General features: G+C 46.7%; 1 protein-coding gene across 3 annotated transcripts in view; it reads left to right on the top strand.

Annotated features, from left to right (window-relative positions):
- LOC115095433 (core histone macro-H2A.2) overlaps positions 1–18,770 on the top strand; it is a 204,465-nt gene that overhangs the window by 83,084 nt on the left and 102,611 nt on the right. For all 3 annotated transcript variants that reach the window (XM_029609061.1, XM_029609063.1, XM_029609062.1), the window contains exons 3-4: positions 16,064–16,302; positions 17,088–17,194. In XM_029609061.1, the coding sequence (XP_029464921.1) occupies positions 16,131–16,302; positions 17,088–17,194 (279 nt within the window). In that variant the 5' untranslated portion in view covers positions 16,064–16,130. The remainder of the gene's footprint in view (positions 1–16,063; positions 16,303–17,087; positions 17,195–18,770) is intronic.

Here is an 18,770-nt window from a genome sequence, read left to right as displayed (position 1 = left end):
ACAGGTGTGGTTTCCCATCCTTCGCGACCTCTCCATCCGCCCGCAAATTCACCTGGGCGCAGATCCGGCCTTGATCTCTCTGAATGCCGTGCGCCTGCGACATCCGAACTTCCAGGTGCTGGCGCTGACAATTTGGATGTTGAAAGGCTAATTTTACGGCCTCTCAGACTCTGTATCCCAGGTCTTAGTAGCTTCATGAAAGCCTTCTACTAGAAGGTCTTATCATTCTAAATGGAAACTGTTTTCGTTGTGGTGCACATCAAAGGACTTGGATCCCTTTACCTGCCCCACAACGAAGTTTTTAGACTACCTCTGGCACCTCTCAGATTCGGGTCTCCAAACATCCTCCATTAGAGTACATGTCAGTGCGGTGGCCGCCTTCCATAAGGATATAAGGGATGTCTCTATTTCAACGCAACCCTTAGTAGTACGCTTTATGAAGAGCTTGCTTCACCTTAAGCACCCTCTTCGTCCCCTGGCCCCTGCTTGGGACCTTAATGTGGTGTTAGCGCGACTCATGAAACCTCCGTTTGAGCCTCTGCCTTCCTGCGAGTTACGGCAACTCACTTGGAAGGTGATTTTCCTCCTTGCCTTGACGTCCGCTCGCAGGATCAGTGAGCTACAAGCGCTGGTTACTTACCCCCCTTACACAAAATTCCTTCATGATTGGGTGGTCCTTCGAACTCATCCAAAATATTTGCCTAAATTGGTCTCTGAGTTCCATTTAAATCAAACCATAGTTTTGTCTACTTTCTTTCCCAAACCCCACTCACATCCAGGTGAGCGGGCTCTACATTCCTTGGACTGCAAGCGTGCGCTAGCCTTTTATTTGGAATGCACTGCAGGCCATAAGAAGACCTCAGCTATTTGTCTCATTTGATAAAATTAAACTGGGAATCCCAGTGGGAAAGCAGACCCTGTCCTCCTGGCTGGCGGACTGTATTTCCTTCTGTTACCAGCAAGCAGGCCTTCCGCTCCAGGGACGTGTTAAAGCGCACTCCATTAGAGCAATGGCAACGTCAGTAGCACACCTTCGGTCTGTACCTCTTGCTGTCATCTGCAGGGCTGCTACATGGCGTTCTCTCCATACTTTTGCAGCTCATTTTTGCTTGGACAAGGCTGGCACCCAAGACTCTATCTTTGGCCAGTCTGTTAAATGCAATTTATTCTCAGCTTAATACCAACTTCCCTCCAACAGCCCGCTGGGAATTCCAGGCTCCCCTCTTCCAAAATCACCCATCCTGTTGTGCCTGTAGCAAGTTTTTGGGTGATTTTGGTCAATTGCTCGGGCATTCTCAGCTCGCTATTCACCCATATGTGAGGACTACCATCCTGCTTGTCCTGTGAGAAAGCAGAATTGCTTACCTGTAACAGGTGTTCTCACAGGACAGCAGGATGTTATTCCTCACGAAACCCACCTGGCACCCCGCGGAGTTGGGAACTCTTGCGATTTGTTATTTTATTTTTCGCAAGTACTTTTTACTATACACGAGACTGGATGCAGGATTGGTACCATGCTGGGCATGCTCAGTGGTGCCAGTCAAAGTTCTAGAAACTTTGACAAAAGTGTTCCGTGATTGGGCTCCATCCTGATAATGTCACCCATATGTGAGGACTAACATCCTGCTGTCCTGTGAGAACACCTGTTACAGGTAAGCAACTCTGCTGTCTAGCTTGTGGGCAAAGAGCTAAAAACTCCTTCCTCCTTTGCTGTGTAGCTTTTAACTATGTCTGGAAAAATCCATAATTTTTGTCCACAATATAGAGCAGGTCTATTGCGCATAAACAATTTAAGGACTAGGTCTCTATCTGAAGGAAAAATAAACTTAACCAGTAAAGTTCCACGTCTAGATACTTGCTCTTCGCTGGATGATTCCAACAAGGCAGATAGATTAGATATTAAAGATTCTGGTGCTATACTTTGTTCTTGCAGTACTAGTACTTCTTCTTTATCAAAAGAAATGAAGTATATTTTTGCAAGAGGTGGCACAGCTTCAGGATTTATTTTTAAAACCTCCTGAAGATATTTTTTAAATTGCTCACGTGGAGTGATATACTGAATGAGGTAGATTTTAAGAGGCGCGCGAACAGCCTACTTTTGCTTGCGCATCAGACTCAAGCAAAAGTACGCTGGATTTTAGTAGATACGCGCGGAGCCGCGCGTATCCACTAAAATCCTGGATCGGCGCGCGCAAGGCTATCGATTTTGTATAGCCTGCGCGCGCCGAGCCGCGCTGCCTCCCCCCGTTCCCTCCAAGGCCGCTCCAAAATCGGAGCGGCCTCGGAGGGAACTTTCCTTTGCCCTCCCCTCACCTTACCCTCCCTTCCCCTACCTAACCCACCCACCCGGCCCTGTCTACACCCCCCCCTTACCTTTGTCGGGGGATTTACGCCTCCCGGAGGGAGACGTAAATCCCCGCGCGCCAGCGGGCCTGCTGCGCGCCGGGCCGCGACCTGGGGCGGGTACGGAGGGCGCGGCCACGCCCCCGCGCCGTAGCCACGCCCCGTACCCGCCCCCAAAACGCGGCCGACACGCCCCCGAAACGCCGCGTCGACCGGGCCCGCCCCCCGACACGCCCCCGACACGCCCCCCTCCGAAAACCCCGGGACGTACGCGAGTCCCGGGGTCTGCGCGCGCCGGTAGGCCTATGTAAAATAGGCTTACCGGCGCGCAGGGCCCTGCTCGCCTAAATCCGCCCGGTTTTGGGCGGATTTAGGCGAGCAGGGCGCTGAAAATCCGCCCCAATTTGAGGAAAATTTAGTACTCTTAAGTTAAGAAACCTTATTTCATTTTCAACTTTTTCTAATTTCTTTAACTGTGCCATTTCTCCTTGTATAAGATCAGTTTGGACCTTCTGTACTTGCGTCATTTTCTACTCCATTTCATCCAATTTAACAGTATGTAAAGATACTTGTTGCTCCGATATTTGTGAACATCTATTAATATCAGCTACCACAGTGATCAAAGACTAAATTCATAATAGTTCCAAAGTCCTAATAGCTGTCCAAACAGAATCCAATGTAATAACTGAAGGTTTTTGAATTTATTTATTTTTTTTTTTATAGGAATAGCACATACCAAGCTTGTAGTGCCAGGGGTCCCCACAATACTGTGGCCACTGGTGATTTCTCCAACTCCCCGAGGTGTCGACGCCATTAGCTCTTGGCTTCCTTCCTCTCTCCCCGAAGTGAGTTGTCTTACATTGTGGAGAATGTTGTTAATTTCCCCACTAACTTCGGGGTTCGCAGACTCACCCAATGGGTTCAACTCCTCAATCTCCGGGGAAGTATATCCTGCTTCAAGAACTTCCTCAGATCGTTTCACTCCAAAGGGTGCTTCACTAAAGGGAGGGGAGGGGTTATCGGCGCTCTAGGACTCAAGGAGATGGATGAAGCAAGTGATGCCACCATTAGCTCCGAGGCGGGCGTCACAGCGCTTCCAACTGGAGCTCTTCCGAGGTCAGCAGGGAAGAAGCTCTCTAATCTTTGCTGTATCGGGCCAGCCGGGGAAGAGATTGAGGCAACTTCCCTGAATTTCCCTTTGCGCTTGGTATGCGGCATCTTTTTCCCACAGCCGAGGTAATCAAGTATACAAGGTCCAGCAGCAAAGCAAAGAGCCTCCTCTGTGTCTCTCCTTCAATCTGCCATCTTGGCCCCCGTTGGTCCTTGTATTCTGCCTCCATTCCTGTATCTGTTTCACCTCCAGTTTCTACTTTCTGCACTCCTGCTTGTTTTGCCTCCTGGATTCCTGGTTTGTTCCTGCTCCCCATCCTTCTCCAGGCCTAGGTTCCTTTTTGGGTAGGGGTCTAACTCTGCTTTCCATGCCTTGTTGGAATATTCCTTACTTTAACTTATGATGAAGGCTTAAACAGCCTTACACTGAAAATGGACCAAACAATATGCAATTAAGTGTTAGGGAAGGCAAATTGAAACAGATGTGATTTCAGTTTAGTCCAAAAGAAAGGTGGCATCTGTTTGAACAGGAAACCCACAGAAGGAAGTAGTAAGGCTGCTGTGGGGGCTGTGAGCTTATGGTCAAGTATAAACTTCCTGCCAGCTCTATTCCTCAGAACATCCCTTCTCTACCACCCCTCCCCAGAGACACCAAATACCTTGGAGGAAGAAGCAGTGCTGGCCAGAGTAGAAGTACAGAGCACGCAAGTCAGGTTTTCTTCTAGTTCAAATAAATGACATAGGGAAATGTTACTGCATGTGGTACATCCTACCAAGCAATAACTTAAACATGTCAGCTATTCTGCTTTCATCTGACATAAATGCCACACAATATTGTTCTCTCATTCTCTTCAGTGGCAGCCTGGGATGTGAAGTGGAGAAATGAGGTGTCCCCTACTAGTCCTGAGACAGATCTTCATGAGACTGCAGTTACATGTTGTCATCTCTCATCTTCTGCTTGTAGAGCAGAGAGAAGAAGGTTAAAACTAAGAACCTCTGCTGTAGACTCAGTAATAAGGTTTCCTGTTGCCTCATAATATCGTCTATTCTGAAAGCCAAAATGTCATTTCTCCAGCAGGAAACACTTTCTTTGTAATACTACCAACACTTTGGGAGAACTGTATAAATATTTAATTGCATATTGATGTAATTTTCAAAGGCGTTATGCGTGTAAAAGTAGCATATATTATAGCAAGTTAAAAGTGCATTTACACGTAAAACCTTTTGACAATTCAACCCTCTGAAAAGTGTAAATTAACTGTATTTTTGTGGTCTTTTGAGGACTGTGATTAGATCTGGTTCTTAGGACAAACAATCTGCAAATTAACCCAAAGTTTAGACTCGATGAATGCATATATACAGAATAAATATTCATAGTGGATATCTTGAAAGACTGATTTATGGCCCTCAAGGAATGGAATTAATATCTTGGTCTATTTTAGCAGCACACTAATTGCTCCATTATAGCAACATCACAAATGTGTTATTACAAGATAAAAAGCAATGTTTTTTGTATTGTGGAATAGCATTAATAATGTTCTCTTGGACAAAATATGCAAGTAAGAAGACATTTAAAAAAAAAATTTATTGTATAAACTGGGTTTTACATGCATAAATGGGCCTTTGAAAATTGCTACATATACTGCATGATAGATTTCATTTAGAAAGAATATTTTTGTAGGGTTCTAGTCAGGCATAGAAAAATATATTTGTTTTTAAATTAAGCACCAGCCAAAAATCTTTAGCAGCCAAAAAAATTTTTGGTTTGTTTCTTTATTTTCTATTTGTTTTGTCTATATTTGTTTTTTCCTTTTATTTATTTTGACTTTGTGTTTTCCTCTGCTTGCTCCTTCCTTCTCCAGGTACTCTTCTCTCCCTCTCCCTTCTCAGCACCCTCCAGATTCTTCCTCAGCCCACCTCATCAAGCCACCACTTCTCTACAACCTGAGCTTCACCAGTAGTAGCCACCATCACAACACTCTATCACAAAACCCCTCTGCATCTCTTCTGTTGGGTGCCAGGGTCCTAAAATGTTAGGCATGGGATTTTTCCAGATTTAGTCGCAATTGCGTTCTCACAAGAGGAATTTTCTATATGCATAATGGCCTCCAGATGGTATATCAGACACCCTACTATATTCAAATATAACATTATTTTTAAATGCCTACTTGAATCTGCAGGTTAACATAATCAACTTGAAAGCGGGATGGGTTGAAAGGCTCTTCTGAATGCATAGCATTAAAACACACCAATGAAAAAGAATCCGTAATAATCAGGATAATGTTGAACATACACAATATATAAATCCTGAGTGTGTATATTGTGGGTAAAAAATCTATGATGTTTCCCTATGTGACCTCATATACCGTGCCTTAGGGGAAACAGGCTATGGAGGCTACAGGCTTAGGGGCGGATTTTCAGAGCCCTGCTCGCGTAAATCCGCCCAAAACCGGGCGGATTTACGCGAGCAGGGCCCTGCGCGCCGGGAAGCCTATTTTACATAGGCCTCCCGGCGCGCGCAGAGCCCCGGGACTCGCGTAAGTCCCGGGGTTCTCCGAGGGGGGCGTGTCGGGGGGCGGGCCCGGTCGTCGCGGCGTTTCGGGGGCGTGTTGGCAGCGTTTTGGGGGCGGGTACGGGGCGTGGCTACGACCCGGGGGCGTGGCCGCGCCCTCTGTACCCGCCCCCAGGTCGTGGCCCGGCGCGCGGGGATTTACGCCTTCCTCTGGGAGGCGTAAATCCCCCGACAAAGGTAAAGGGGGGTTTTAGACAGGGCCGGGTGGGTGGGTTAGGGAGGGGAAGGTGAGGGGAGGGCAAAGGAAAGTTCCCTCCGAGGCCGCTCCGATTTCGGAGCGGCCTTGGAGGGAACGGGGGTAGGCTGCGCGGCTCGGCGCGCGCCGGCTATACAAAATCCATAGCCTTGCGCACGCCGATCCAGGTTTTTAGCAGATACGCGCGGCTCCGCGCGTATCTACTAAAATCCAGCGTACTTTTGTTTGCGCCTGGAGCGCAAACAAAAGTAGGCTATTCGCGCGCCTTTTAAAATCCGCCCCTTAATGAAGAGCTTTCAGCAGCAGGAATCTTTTTTAATCATTGGTCACAATAGAGATAATTTATGAGATCCCCCTTATCTGAGGCTATCCTATAGTCCACTTATCTTTTGTTGTAAGCTTTCCAGTGCAACTTTTACTGGTAAAGTTCTAAGGAGAGTCCGTGCACCAATTGGAGATCCGGCCAGGTGAAAATGTCCGACGCTGTCCGACACTCTGTGTTTCGGAGAAACCTCCTTCCTCAGAGGGTCGGATGAAATTCTTGCCGGTACAAGGACTGTAAGTTGAAGAAGATAAGGGGCGGATTTTAAAAGGTGCGCGAATAGCCTACTTTTGTTTGCGCTCCAGGCGCAAACAAAAGTACGCTGGATTTTAGTAGATACGCGCGGAGCCGCGCGTATCTGCTAAAAACCTGGATCGGCGCGCGCAAGGCTATGGATTTTGTATAGCCGGCGCGCGCCGAGCCGCGCAGCCTACCCCCGTTCCCTCCAAGGCCGCTCCGAAATCTGAGCGGCCTCGGAGGGAACTTTCCTTTGCCCTCCCCTCACCTTCCCCTCCCTTCCCCTACCTAACCCACCCACCCGGCCCTGTCTAAAACCCCCCCTTACCTTTGTCGGGGGATTTACGCCTCCCTCTGGGAGGCGTAAATCCCCGCGCGCGAGCGGGCCTCCTGCGCGCCGGGCCACGACCTGGGGGCGGGTATGGAGGGCGCGGCCACGCCTCCGGGTCGTAGCCACGCCCCGTACCCGCCCCCAAAATGCTGCCGACACGCCCCCAAAACGCCACGACGACCGGGCCCGCCCCCCCCCCCGACACGCCCCCCTCGGAGAACCCCAGGACTTAAGCGAGTCCCGGGGCTCTGCGCGCGCCGGGAGGCCTATGTAAAATAGGCTTCCCGGCGCGCAGGGCCCTGCTCGCGTAAATCCGCCCGGTTTTGGGCGGATTTACGCGAGCAGGGCTCTGAAAATCCGCCCCTAAGTGTACAAAGTTACCCACATATATTTACTAAAGAATGGTGCCAGTATTGGAGAGAGACTTACATTTTGTATGGTGCTCCTATGTCACTGTGACAACATTTGTGAATTGCGCTGTAAGAAATGAAAAGTAAGAAGAGAACCAAATACGTCGGCATTACTGTTGAATGCCCAACTTGTTTTGATACTTACTTGCGCGCTGTTAAAATACAACATACTAGAGATGTGAATCGGAACCAGAATCGGTTCGGATTTCAGTTCCGATTCACATCTCTATAGATGTGAATCGGAACCAGAATCGGTTCGGATTTCAGTTCCGATTCACATCTCTACAACATACACCTTTTTCAGTTAGTCTTGAGTGCCAGGTTAACAGCTGCTTCCTATCTACATCTCTTAAGCAAGCACTTCAACATGGTTGACTTTGCAGATACTAGAAAAATAGTTACGTTGATAATCTGTTCTGACAACATGAAATTATGTATCTGCATGTTAAAGCACTAAAGGTTGAAGTATGCAAGACACAAGTATCACAGATAAGTTTTATATTTTACAGGCTTATTACCTCCAGAGCTTGAAAATATCACAACACTGGACTAGTTAATCGTGCTGCTGGCCAAAATGATACTTAATAAATATTTGCTACTGAAAAATGATTTATACAGAGAGAAATAAATTTAGCGGAGAGGATGACAACTCTTGAGAGGCAAGAAAAGCTTGTATAGTCTTTTAGACAGTGCATAAAGCTCTTCAGCAATAATTAGAGGACAGTGACTATGTCCTACCATGGAATTCCACTGTGCTGCAGGATTTAACTACTACGTGAGTATGAGTGCAGAAAAGGCTGGGCAAGTTACCTTAGGTCATCTACCTTTTTCCTAGGATAAGCAGGATGGTAGTCCTCACAGATGGAGCCCGGCCTGTAAACTTTTGTCAAAGTTTCTAAACTTGGGCATGCTCAGTGTGCCAGCCTCTTCAGTCTCATTTTTTTCTGCAAAGCAGTTGTCTCTGAGCACAATTTTTCAAAAACTTTTCCATTGAGGATTTTCCTCTGTTTTTCCTCTACTTGGGGTCCCTCTTCGCAGTTGGTTCCATCTTGGTAGATGTTCCTCTCTATCTGTGTGGTCAATTGCCAAGCGTGTCACCTCCCAATGGTCACCAGCTATTGACCGCGCGCCGGCTTGTTTTCATGGCATCGTCCAGTTTTTGTAAATGCCCCCAGTGCCCATGGACCATTTCTCTCACAGATCCGCATGGGGTCATCCCACGATGTCCGCGGATGCCCCAACTGTGCTCAGATGATCCTTAAGGGCCATCTTTACTGGTTGGACAAGATGGAGCAGCTTTTTGGTGCCAAAACGTCAGCTCCATCAACTCCAGCATCGGAAGCCTCGACACATAGTCCATTCCAGGGCTGTCTATACCCTCGGGGCCCCTGGTGCCCTTGACACCATCGATGCCCCTGGCACCAAGGCTACAGAGGCATCCCTCCGATGCCACTGTTGAGGGGCATAGGCACCAGCCTCTCTTGACATCCCCCGGTGGACATAAGCAAGTAAGATGTGCCTTATGGTTCCTGGGGCAATGATTCATCAGAGTCCTCTTCCAAAGACTGGCGAATTGCCTTCCAAGCCTTATCTGCCGGATGAGCAGTGTCGCTCTCCCTCAGAAGACCTCTCCTTCGCAGGCTTTGTCCGAGCTATGGTGGAGGCCATTCCTTTCCAGCTCCTCACAGAGGAGGATGCCTGCCACAAAATGCTGGAGGTGCTCGAGTTTCTGGATGTTCCGAAGGAGGTGGTAGCTATCCCAATCCATGCAATTCTTTTAGATCTTCTATACAGGATGTGGGAGCACCCGGGTTCTGTCCCCCCTGGTCAACCGGAACACAGACGCCCTTTATCTAGTCCAACAAGCCCTTGACTTTCAGAAGCGTCAGCTCCCCCACCAGTCTGTGGTTGTGGAGTCTGCCTTAAAGAAGGCCAAAAGATCTCGTACCCATTCCTACACCCCTCCAGGCTGAGATCATAGGGCCCTGGACAACCTTGGAAGGAGGGTCTTTCAAGGGGCCATGCTTATTGCCCATATCGCCTCCTACCAGTTATACATGGCCCAAACAACAGGAACCTGTGGAAACAAGTTCAAGAGTTGGCAGAGCACCTGCCTCAACAGCAGCAAGATGCGTTGGAGGCAGTGATACAAAAGGGCCTGGAGGCCGGGAAGCATGAGGTATGGACAACTTATGATGTGTTTGAGATGGCGGCAAGGATATTCGCTGTGGGCCCAACGCATGGCCTTGTTTCGGGACTTCGGCCAGAGGTCCAGGAAAGGCTGTCTGACCTGCCATGTACCGGAGAAAATCTCTATGGGGACAAGGTCAGAGACGCAGTGGCTCAGCTTAAGGACCATCATGAGACCTTGCAGCAGTTTTCCACCAGTACCTCAGACTCACCGTCCTCCATGCACAAGTCTCTGCATCATGGACCTTGCAAGTCTTTCTACCACCAGAGGAGATACTACCCTCCAGCTTCCCGCACCATGGCACCACACTCTACGACCTGAGGCCAGCCTCGCCAGCAGCATGCTTCCAGCTGCGGGCTTTTGACTGGCAGCGAGAGAGTAGAGACCCACCAAACGGGGACTGGCTGCATCTGTTCGCAGACCGCTGGCCCTTTATTACCACCAACCACTGGGTTCTGGCTATCGTTTAGCATGGTTATCGTCTGAATTTCAGGACAGTCTCTGCGGATTTTCCACCACCACGAATGTGGGACCTATCGGGGTATCAGGAAACACTCAAGTTGGAGCTCTCGGCCTTGTAAAAGGTTGGAGCAGTAGAACCCGTGCTCCACTCCCATCAGGGCCAGGTGTTCTACTCGAGATATTTTCTGATACATAGAAACATAGAAATGACGGCAGAAGAAGACCAATCAGCCCATCTACCAATCAGCCCACTACCGACCCAGCCAACTTCAGACCTATAGCAAACCTGCCAATGATTGCAAAAATTATGGAGAAAATTGTAAATAGACAACTTTCAGAATTCCTTGACGATAACAACATCCTCACCACAAACCAATTCGGTTTCCGTAAGACCCGGAACACTGAATCCCTATTAGCCTCACTAGCAGACACAATTATCTTTAATCTGGAAAAAGGTCAACCTTGCCTCCTTGCACTTCTGGATCTATCCTCAGCGTTTGATACTGTGAGCCACGCGTGCCTACTTCAGCGTCTTACTGATATAGGTATTACAGGATCAGCGTTCAAATGGTTCAAATCATTTCTAGAAAACAGGTTCTACAAAGTCAAAGTAAACAACAAAGAGTCTCACCCCATAGAATCCAAGATGGGGGTACCACAAGGATCCTCCCTTTCACCCACTCTTTTCAATATCTATCTTCTCCCACTCTGTCACTTTCTTACCAACCTCAAGCTAACACACTTCCTATACGCGGATGACATACAAATCCTCATCCCTATAGCGGAATCCCTACACAAAACTATGTCATATTGGAATAATTGCCTCGCAGCAATCAACAACCTACTCGCCAGCCTCAACCTGGTCCTAAACACAAGCAAAACTGAAATCCTCCTTATAGCTCCTGAAAATTACCTCCCACCCATCTCTCCAACGGCTAGCCAATGTCCTGTCACCTCTACCTCGCCACAAGTAAGAGACCTGGGTGTACTTCTGGACAACAGACTCAGCCTCAACAAGTTCGTAAATAACACCACGAAAGAATGCTTCTTTAAATTGCAAATACTAAAGAAACTAAAACCACTACTACACTACAGAGATTTCCGCCTGGTTCTACAGTCCATCATACTCCCAAAACTGGACTACTGCAATTCTATCCTTCTGGGCCTTCCCGCCTGCACCACCAAACCACTTCAGATGGTACTGAACGCCACAGCCAGAATTCTCACAAACACCAAAAAAAGGGAACATATCTCCCCCATCCTCCAGCAGCTTCATTGGCTACCGATTAAATACAGGATTCACTTTAAAACCATCATGATGATACACAAAGCCCTACATAACATCGCTCCTCTCAACTTAACTTATCAACTCCAGCTACACACCTCCAAGAAACCAACCAGAAGTGCGTATAAGAACATGCTAATCACCCAGCCAGCAAAAACCTCCCTGAGGAAATGCGCACTATCCACAGCGGGCCCCACACTCTGGAATTCGCTACCTCCAGACCTTCGCCTTGAACCCTGCCATAATACATTCAAAAAGAAACTAAAGACTTGGTTCTTCACACAAGCATTCCCGGAGAACTAAGAGCAGGAAGATCTACTTTATCAGTTTAGCCTCTGACAGTTTTTGACACCCCCCCCTGTGCATAAGTTTGTTATTGTTATTGTTTTACTGTAAACTCCTCTAAACTCCCCTAAGTTCATTTATGCTCCTTTAAGCTCCTTTTTGTTTCTCTGTTAACTGTTACAATGTAAGCCGCCCCTGAGGCGACAGTTTTACTTTCTTGTACACCGGTGTGATATGTATATTATACAGGAACTTCGGCTTATAAAAATTAAAAATAAATAAATAAATAAATCTAGTCTGCCCAGCAAGCCTCACACTTTTTTTCTCATACTTATCTGTTTCTCTTGGCTCCTAGTAACCTTTGGTTCTATTTCCCTTTCACCCCCACCATTAATGCAGAGAGCAGTGATGGAGCTGCATCCAAGTGAAATATCAAGCTTGATTAGTTAGGGGTAGTAACCGCCGCAATAAGCAAGCTACACACATACTTATTTATTTACCCAGACTATGTTATTCAGCCCTTATTGGTTGTTCTTTGATACCAAAGAAACAGGTGGCTTCCAGCCCATTCTCAACCTCAGAGCCTTAAACAGGTTCTTGCAGCGAGAACGCTTTGAAATGGTCTCCTTGGCCACCCTGATTCCTCTCCTTCAAAAAGGAAATTGGCTCTTCTCTCTCGATTTGAAGGATGCGTACGCCCTCATAGCGATATTCCCGCCTCAAAGGAAGTATCTCTGCTTCGTAGTGGGCCACAGATATTTCCAGTTCCGGGTGCTGCCATTCGGCCTGGCCTCAGCCCCACAGGTCTTTACAAAATATCTGTCTGGCAGCGGTAGGGACACACCTGCACCGAGGTGGGGTGCACGTGTTCTCCTACCTGGACAACTGGCTCATCAGGAGCACAACGCAAGAGGGCACTCTGTGCTCCCTCCGCTTGACAACCAAGGTACTACAGTCACTGGGATTCATGATCAATTTGCCCAAATCTCATCTGTGCCCATCCAAGCAGCTCGCCTTCATTGGAGCTGTCTTGGACACAACACTGGCCAGAGCGTTCCTCCCCAGGGACCGTGCTCAGACCTTGGCATCACTGGCACACACCGTCCGTCACTGCCCGGGTACTGCTCCGCTTGCTGAGCCACATGGCAACATCAGTTCATGTCACTTTGCTAGCCTGACTAGCCATGCGAGAGGTGCAGTGGACACTCAGCTCTCAGTGGCTCCAAGCCACCAAGACCTCTCGGTGCTGGTACAGGTCACCTTACCCCTTCAAGACTCCCTCGCCTGTTGGGAGGGTCTGGCCAACTTGGAGAGGGGCCTCCCCTTCCAAGTACCATCCTCCCAGTGGTACTAACCACTGATGCCTCCACCTTGGGCTGGGGAACACGTGGGCAATGCCCACACCCAAGGCACGTGGATGGAGCAGGCGGCGAGTTGGATAAATTTCCTGGAACTGAGGGCGAACAGATACGTCCTCTTGGCGTTCCAGGAGCACCTGGCCCACAAAGTGGTTTTGATTCAGATTGACAATCGAGTCATGATGTACATAAACAAGCAGGGAGACACAGGCTCCTTCCTGCTTTGCCAGGAGGCGGTACAGATTTGGGCCTGGGTCTGGTCCAAGGACATGCTCTTGCAAGCAGTTTACCTTGCAGGGATAGAGAACGTGGTGGTGGACTGCCTGAGTCAGACATTCCACCGCCACGAGTGGTTGCTCAACCCGATAGTTGCGGACAGAATCTTCCGCCAGTGTAGCATTCCAGACATGGATCTCTTTGCCTTCCTCCGGAATTACAAAGTGATCCACTTCTGCTCCCTGTACAGGGAGGATGGGGAGCCAGCCTCAGATGCCTTTGCCCGATCTTGGGGCAAGGGCTTACTGTATGTGTATCCTCCGCTCCTGCTGGTGGGGAAGACTCTCATGAAGCTCCAGCAGGACAGGGGCACCATGATTCTGGTTGCCCCATACTGGCCGCGACAAGTTTGGTTCCCGATACTACATGACATGTCGATCTGGGAGCCCATATATCTTGGCACCTCCCCCGACCTGATCACGCAGGATGAGGGCAGATTGCACCACCCAAACCGCCACTCATTGACCCTCACTGCCTGGATGCTGAAAGGGTAGTCTTACAGTCCTTCAACCTCTCTGATAATATGTTGCAGGTTCTGGTGGCTTCCCGAAAGCCTTCCAGCAGGAAGTCTTACCGGTTGAAGTGGAGAAGGTTCTCCATCTGGTGTGAGGCGAAGGGCCTAGATGCTTTCTCATGCTTTACTCCATGACTGCTGGACTGTTTGTGGCTCCTCTCGGAGTCTGGGCTACAGACCACTCGATCAGCGTCCACCTGAGTGCTATCGGCGCGTATTACCAAGGGATAAGTGGTGCACCCATTTCTGTGCAGCCCTTGTTGGCCCACTTCATGAGAGGCCTCTTGCATCTAAAGCCCCCTCTGCATCCTCCTGTTGTGTACTAGCGCGGCTCATGCAACCTCCTTTTGAACCTATGCGCTCCTGCGAGCTTAAATATATCACCTGGAAAGTCATTTTCCTGGTTGCAGTCACCTCCGCTCGTAGGGTCAGTGAGCTTCAGGCGTTAGTGACTTATCAGCCCTATATAAAATTCTTAAGTTCTTGCTTAAGGTGGTGACTAATTTCCATCTCAATCAATCCATTGTTTTGCCCAGCTTCTTCCCGAAGCCCCATTCCCAGCCTGGACTGCAAGCGAGCTCTTGCCTTTTAAGTGCACGGTGGCCCATAGGACGCAACTCTTTGTCTCCTTTGATTAAAAACAGACTTGGCGTTGTGGAGGGCAAGCAGACCCCCTCCATCTGGTTGGCGGACTGTATATCCTTCTGCAAGAGCAGTTGGGGCTTCCGATTGGAGGCTGCATCAAGGCGCACTCAGGGCCATGGCAGCATCAGTGGCGCACTTTCATGCGGTCCCCATCGCTGAAATCTGCACAGCTCTGACGTGGAGTTCCCTGCACATGTTTGCCGCCTATTGCGGTTTGGACAAGGATGGTCGACATGACAGTACCTTTGGCCAGTCTGTCCTTCGTAATCTGTTCAAAGCATAAGAACCCAACTCTCCCAACCTAGGGCCCAGTATCTGGTTCATGCTGCCTCTTGTCACCCCCAGCACTTCTTCTGTTGTGCCCATTGGCATGTGGTTAAGTACTGTGGTCCTGTTTTGCTGGGGTTAGCTGGTAGCTTGCAATCACCCATCTGTGAAGACTACCATCCTGCTTGTCCTAGGAGAAAGCAGAGTTGCTTACCTGTAACAGGTGTTCTCCTAGTACAGTAGGATGTTAGTCCTTAGGAAACCTGCCCGCCACCCCGCAGAGTTGGATTCTCCGTCAGTTCATTGTTTTATTTTTTCGCTCGTCTTTTGTCGCTAAGATACGAGACTAAAGAGGGACCCCATGTGGCCACGCAGATAGTGGCTTTGGGGACATGCTCAGTGTGCCAGTCAGTTTCTAGAAACTTTGAGAAAAGTTTTCTGTGCCAGGCTCCATCTGATGATGTCACCCATCTGTGAGGGCTAACATCCTGCTGTCCTAGGAGAACACCTGTTACAGGTAAGCAACTCTGCTTTTCCTCTGATCTCCTATGTTTGTTCTTATAATAAACACTGATACATTTCTGTACATATTATCAAACTTACATATTATCAAACTTAAATTCCGAGGAGTTGGTTTTTTGTTTTTGTTTTTTTTGTTTTTTTACTGCTTCTGATATACAAATGATGCACAATAATGATACTGTGGTTATTTTCACATCTTGTAATTGAACAAAGTGTATATTGGCACCCATCATTTGCACTATAACTACCGCACAGCTTCTTGAGGAGTCACCTTAATCTAAACTTTAGTGCAATGCCTACTTGCAGTCATGGTGGTTGCATGGAGTGGTTTCTGTCTGTGACTCAAGTAGTGCAAGCTTCCTCCTCAGCATTCCCATGCCCCTGCCATCCTAAATTTGGGGCTAGGTTTTCTCTCACATTAGTGGCCACTGAACCATGCCCTGTAAGTTTTCTTTCATATTGTAAGTTTCCTTCTGTATACTGGTGCCCTTCTGCTGGAATCTCCTTTATTACTGGAGCAATGGCCTTTTTGCCTTGCTAATGCTACATCTTTGATGAGGGAAAATAAATAAGTGTGTTAAATTTTACAAACTGGTTTGATTGCAGCAGCCATTTTGTATGACAGTTCAAACCTCTTTCAGCCCACAAAGGTTTGCACTTTTTGAAAGATTTTGTTATCCTGTATAGCTGGTAGTATATTTGTTGTCAGTCTCAAGGTATCCTACCTCTCTTCACAGGTTGGTATAGGTGTCAGGAGTGGTGGCGTGTCAGTAGATCTAGAGACGGATACCGGACAGCAGAAAGATGTCAGCCAGAGGGGGGAAGAAGAAAACCACCAAGCTGTCTCGCTCATCGCGGGCAGGAGTTATTTTTCCGGTTGGCAGGATGATGCGCTACCTGAGAAAAGGGACGCACAAGTACCGGATAGGAATGGGCGCACCAGTCTACATGGCAGCAGTCATAGAGTACCTTGCAGGTAAACAAAGAATGGAAATGCTATATACAAATGTACTTTTTGGCATTTTTGAATAGTAAATTTAGGGCTAATGAAGGGTATTGGCAAGATAGCACCACAATCTGATATCTTCTATGTGTCAATTGAATTGCAGTTAGTGTAGCTGGATTTAAAAAGGGTTTAGAGAAGTTCCTGGAGGAAACATCCATAAACTACAATTATCCATGTAGACTTGGGAAAGCAACTGCTTATCCCTGGTTATGAGCAAAAAGGATAGATATTTAGGTTGTCTCGGGTTATTTGACTCTGTTCTAGAGAAGTTTTTGCAAACTTGAGTTTTGCAGAGCAGAGATGTAGATGATGACACCAGTGACAAGAAAACATGAATCGGCTTGGGGGCATGGAGAAGATAGTATTAGTGGTGGCTGCAGAGTTAGAAGACCTTTTATTGAAGAAGGGTTCGTTTCCCTTGTGATAAGAGCCTACTTAAAGAATAAAAGGCTTTTTCCAGTAGAAAAGTATCAAATTAATTATGAATCAGCATTTTATAACACATGCTATCAACACAAAACAATGAATTGATGAAACAGCAAAATATACTGATACTCTTTCCTCCAGTTTAAAAAAAAAAATCTTCAGGCACATTACTGCTTGCTTTATAACCTGCCTTTATACATTGTGGAAACTGATGTTTTGATCGCAGTATTTATATGGTCGTTTTTTGTTTTTTTTGAGTGAATTGCAATACTGTATGTCCTTGTCCACAGAAGAATAATTGCTGACATTTCTGATATTCCTGTTAACAGCTGAAATCTTGGAGCTGGCTGGAAATGCTGCAAGAGATAACAAGAAGGGGAGAATCACCCCCAGGCACATTCTTTTAGCAGTTGCGAATGATGAAGAATTGAACCAGGTATTGAACTGTGGTAATAAAAGTGGGTTTTTTTTTTTTTTAAAATAAAATGTTTTCAATCATCTGAATGCAGCAGCAAGAAAGCAGCTGGTTCTCATTTTCTGGTCTTCAGCACTTCTCTAATGGAGCCCTAGTGTGGCAACTCCTACTTATTGAAAGAGGACACTGAGGGGATGACTTTATTCTGTAGTACTTGGCCACCAATGGAACTGGCAGTCATCTGGGGTAGAGTTTTATATGAAGAAAAAAAAAGGGGGGGGGGTGTGGGGAAGTGGCAAGAAAGAAGGCTGTTAGACACTTCTAAGAATTATCTCTTTATCTTCCAAAGCATAAGGGAAGCCCTTCTTATTTGAGATCCATGTGCTCATGTGTGACCCAATTTGAGATACATAAATAAATCAACAAGGTACTGATAAGGAAAAGTCCAAACTTCTGCTATTGGGTTCTTAAAAAGAGTGGCCAAACAGTGGTAGTGGACCGTGCTCCCAAATGATCTATTTATTGGACAGGGAGACTTTGCCCTCTCTGGTTAAACTGAACTCCCTAAGTGTGTGACTGCTTCTGAAGAATACAATCTGGTTGACAAGCTTCCTGTCAGATGAATCCAAACCCAGAGCTTAGTTTGAACTGAATTGTTTTTAAAAATGTATTAATCACCTCACAGTGGAGGCCGAGGCGATATACAAAGAACATAAATAAAATAGTTATTTACATACATAAAATAATAAAAAAAACCCCAAACAGTAAATAGTTAAAACATCTGCAACAAATGTCTGAGGAAACACATTATTTCAAAAGGCTTGTTGCAAAAAGGTCTTAATTGTTTAAAACATCTGTGTCGAATACCTGTGAGAAAACAAATTATTCTAAAAAGTCTGTTGCAGAAAGAAAGTCTTAAGCATAGTTGTAAACATTTTACTGCAAGGGTTCAGTCTCAAATCAACTGGTAAGGAATTGGTGGTTCCAAATTTGTCAAATTTTATTTAAAGAAAAAAGATTTCTTCCACAAAAATGAAATCACAGGTTTGGGTGTTCTGTTTTGGCTTTATTTCCCATATAAATGTGTTAAATTTAAGGGGATTAAATATGTATTTTTTTTTACCCTGCTCAGTTGGTTACTTTTCTTAATGAGAAACAGTCTCAGCTGAGTACCCTTACACACTTACATCCAGGAGCTACATCTCCCCCAGTTGTGTAAGATGCTAGTTAGGTAAGGATGGTCCTGATCAATATTTGGTTATTTAGAATAGATTTCCTGTGATATTGGGGCTGGTTTCCTCTCCTATTTGTGGGCTCACTGGGTATAAAAGATTGATGTTATTTCCTTTATGGTTGTGATGTTTCATGTATTCATTTCTGCACGTCGTTCTGATCAGGTGTTGTTGCTTAGATATATAATTTGAAATGCAATAAATACAATTTTTAAAAATTCAGCCTTTTATGCAGACTGTTCTATAAATTAATTATGGAACAGCATTTTATAACGCATGCTACCAACATAAAAGGTTGAATTGATGAAACAAAATATGATACTATTCTGCAGTTGCTTTTCATGGAGAGGACTATTGCTTCTAAG

Source organism: Rhinatrema bivittatum, chromosome 7, assembly GCF_901001135.1.
Source record: "Rhinatrema bivittatum chromosome 7, aRhiBiv1.1, whole genome shotgun sequence".
Taxonomy (NCBI): domain Eukaryota; kingdom Metazoa; phylum Chordata; class Amphibia; order Gymnophiona; family Rhinatrematidae; genus Rhinatrema; species Rhinatrema bivittatum.
This window is presented reverse-complemented; position numbering and strand designations above follow the sequence as displayed.